Below are 2,289 nucleotides of genomic sequence, written 5' to 3'. Positions count from 1 at the left end.
TAATGGGTATTTCAGTCAATTCACCCCTCCAAAAAGACAAAACTACCCCACATCGTTCAAATTCACGAAGCAAAATATAAATAACATAACATAAAAATAAAATAAAATATCTCGAAAGCAACACATACGTAACGCCTCCACAAAATGACAACCTTGGAATGACGTCACCTTCTCTCTCTGCTAGAAGTCTCTCTGTGCCTTCTCGTTTTTCACCTTTCTTTTTTAATACATAATTTTCACCACGTTTTCACAATTCCACATTTTATTATATCCCAAAATTCCATCTTCCTACGTTCTTTCCTAAACGTCAACACTTTCACAAGGTACAACCCTTTGTCCTTCTCTCTCTATATAAACACTGAGCTTCCTCTCTCACTCATCATCACTCAAAACTAAAACCAGCTGCAGAAATTGAAACAAAACACACACAAAAAGTAAAAGAAAAGAAAAAAATGGTGAGGCCACCTTCTATCGACAGCAATGGAATGAAGAAGGGAGCTTGGAGTGAAGATGAGGATGAAAAATTGAGGGCTTACATCCATAGATATGGCCATTGGAATTGGAGATTGCTCCCTAAATATGCCGGTGAGTAAACTAAAATGATATTCCTCGTATAGTAGATGCTGTAAGATCTCGATCCGACAACATCTACAAGACAAGGGTCGAGTCCACTTGATCAGTGATCAACTGGACTTGCCCTTGTGATAATAAATGAGAATTCTCGAATCTTGCGCCTAATTCGATACTTCTCGTATAGTAGATGCTGCCAGATCGACATAAGCTCGATCTGGAAGCATTTGAGGGACGAGGGTCGAGTTCAGTGATCAATGATCAACTGAACTTGCCCTTGTGATAAGAAAACTTCTTGAATTCTTGAAACTTTCGCGTAATTTGGTATTTCTCGTATAGTATAGTAGATGCTGTTAGATTGATTTCGATTCAATCTGACAGCATCTGAAAGATAAAGGTCGAGATCAGTGATCGGTGATCAACTGAACTTGCCCTTGTGATAATATATATCTTGAATTTGGGAAATCCATTAAATTTTACTTAAATAAGACATTATATAGTAGATTTGGGTTTTTAATTTTATGTAATTAAAGTAAGCTAACATAGAAATTTCTTGATTAATTTAGGTCTAAAGAGATGCGGGAAGAGCTGCAGATTGCGGTGGGTGAATTACTTGAAACCGGGCGTCAAGAGAGGCGATTTCAGCAAGGAAGAAAAGGAGATAGTCGTGAAGTTGCACGCCGAGCTCGGAAACAAGTAATTCCCCCGACCTCATCTTTAAATCAAGAAAAACTAGTTTTACTCTCGTGCGATGCACTGATAATAATTAATTCAGGTGGTCGACGATTGCGGAGCAACTGCCGGGAAGGACCGACAACGAGATCAAGAACTTCTGGCACACGCGCATCGAGAGACGGCGCAAAAAATCACCTGCTGCGAAGCCTACGATAAGCAAAGCTAATTCTCTCTCTACACCTCAAAATCAGCAGCAATCTCTCTCACTACCAATATTGGATGATGCTTCTCTCTCCCCAAATTCATCGCATCAAGACGAGCTCGAGCAGATGCTGTCTGCTGTGCTCGAAGCACACGATTCCGCCCAGAACGAGTGTTTCGCGGCGGCGGCGGCGGCGGCGGCGGCCGCGTTTAATGAAGAGGAGTTCGACTATCCTGAGCTGCGGAGCAGCGAATTATCGTGCTCCGGATCTTCCTACAGCTGGACGGTGGATGATGATGCGACTAGTAGTTATTATGTTGCTCCGGCGGAGGAAGAGGGATTGTTGCTTAGTTATGATCCTCTGCTTCGGTTTTTCGACTACCAGAACGAGACGGGTCTCTTCTGGTAGTCGACGAGGAACGAGGGTTTATTCAGTGCGCATTTTATGTAGCGATTGGGGGTTTCTCGTGAGAATATATATGTTGTGTATAAAATAAGTATTTGCATACCATCATGTATGGGAGTTTTGTATGTCCAATAATGTACTAGAGTTATAAATAAGAGTTAATTATCTATAAATTACTGAACTTTGTCAAATTCTGATTTGGTATACAAACTTCAAAGTTTGAGGTTGGTAATTATTGAACTCTTGAGTTAATTTGATTTTGAATAAAAAAGTTTGACGCGGTGATTAATGAAGCATTGATTTAATCTCATTTGATTTAACTACCAATTAGGATTTTCGGCCAAACTTACTGCTGATCATATCAATAGTCGAGTAATTGACATTGTTTCATAAGAAACGACGTCGCTTCTGCTGATTGATTATCACGCGGGAACGA

The 2,289-nt window shown here is 40.4% G+C and overlaps 1 protein-coding gene across 1 annotated transcript; it reads left to right on the top strand.

Moving 5' to 3' along the window:
• Positions 1–368: 368 nt before the first annotated feature.
• LOC131009289 (transcription factor MYB8-like) lies at positions 369–2,044 on the top strand. Its single transcript, XM_057936584.1, has 3 exons — positions 369–585; positions 1,137–1,266; positions 1,346–2,044. Exons 1-3 carry the CDS (start codon positions 453–455, stop codon positions 1,854–1,856), a joined length of 774 nt encoding a protein of 257 aa, XP_057792567.1. The 5' UTR covers positions 369–452; the 3' UTR covers positions 1,857–2,044.
• Positions 2,045–2,289: the final 245 nt, after the last annotated feature.

Source organism: Salvia miltiorrhiza, chromosome 2 (genome assembly GCF_028751815.1).
Source record: "Salvia miltiorrhiza cultivar Shanhuang (shh) chromosome 2, IMPLAD_Smil_shh, whole genome shotgun sequence".
NCBI lineage: Eukaryota > Viridiplantae > Streptophyta > Magnoliopsida > Lamiales > Lamiaceae > Salvia > Salvia miltiorrhiza.
Note: the sequence above shows the minus strand (reverse complement) of the source record. Positions and strands in the feature narration are given on the sequence as shown.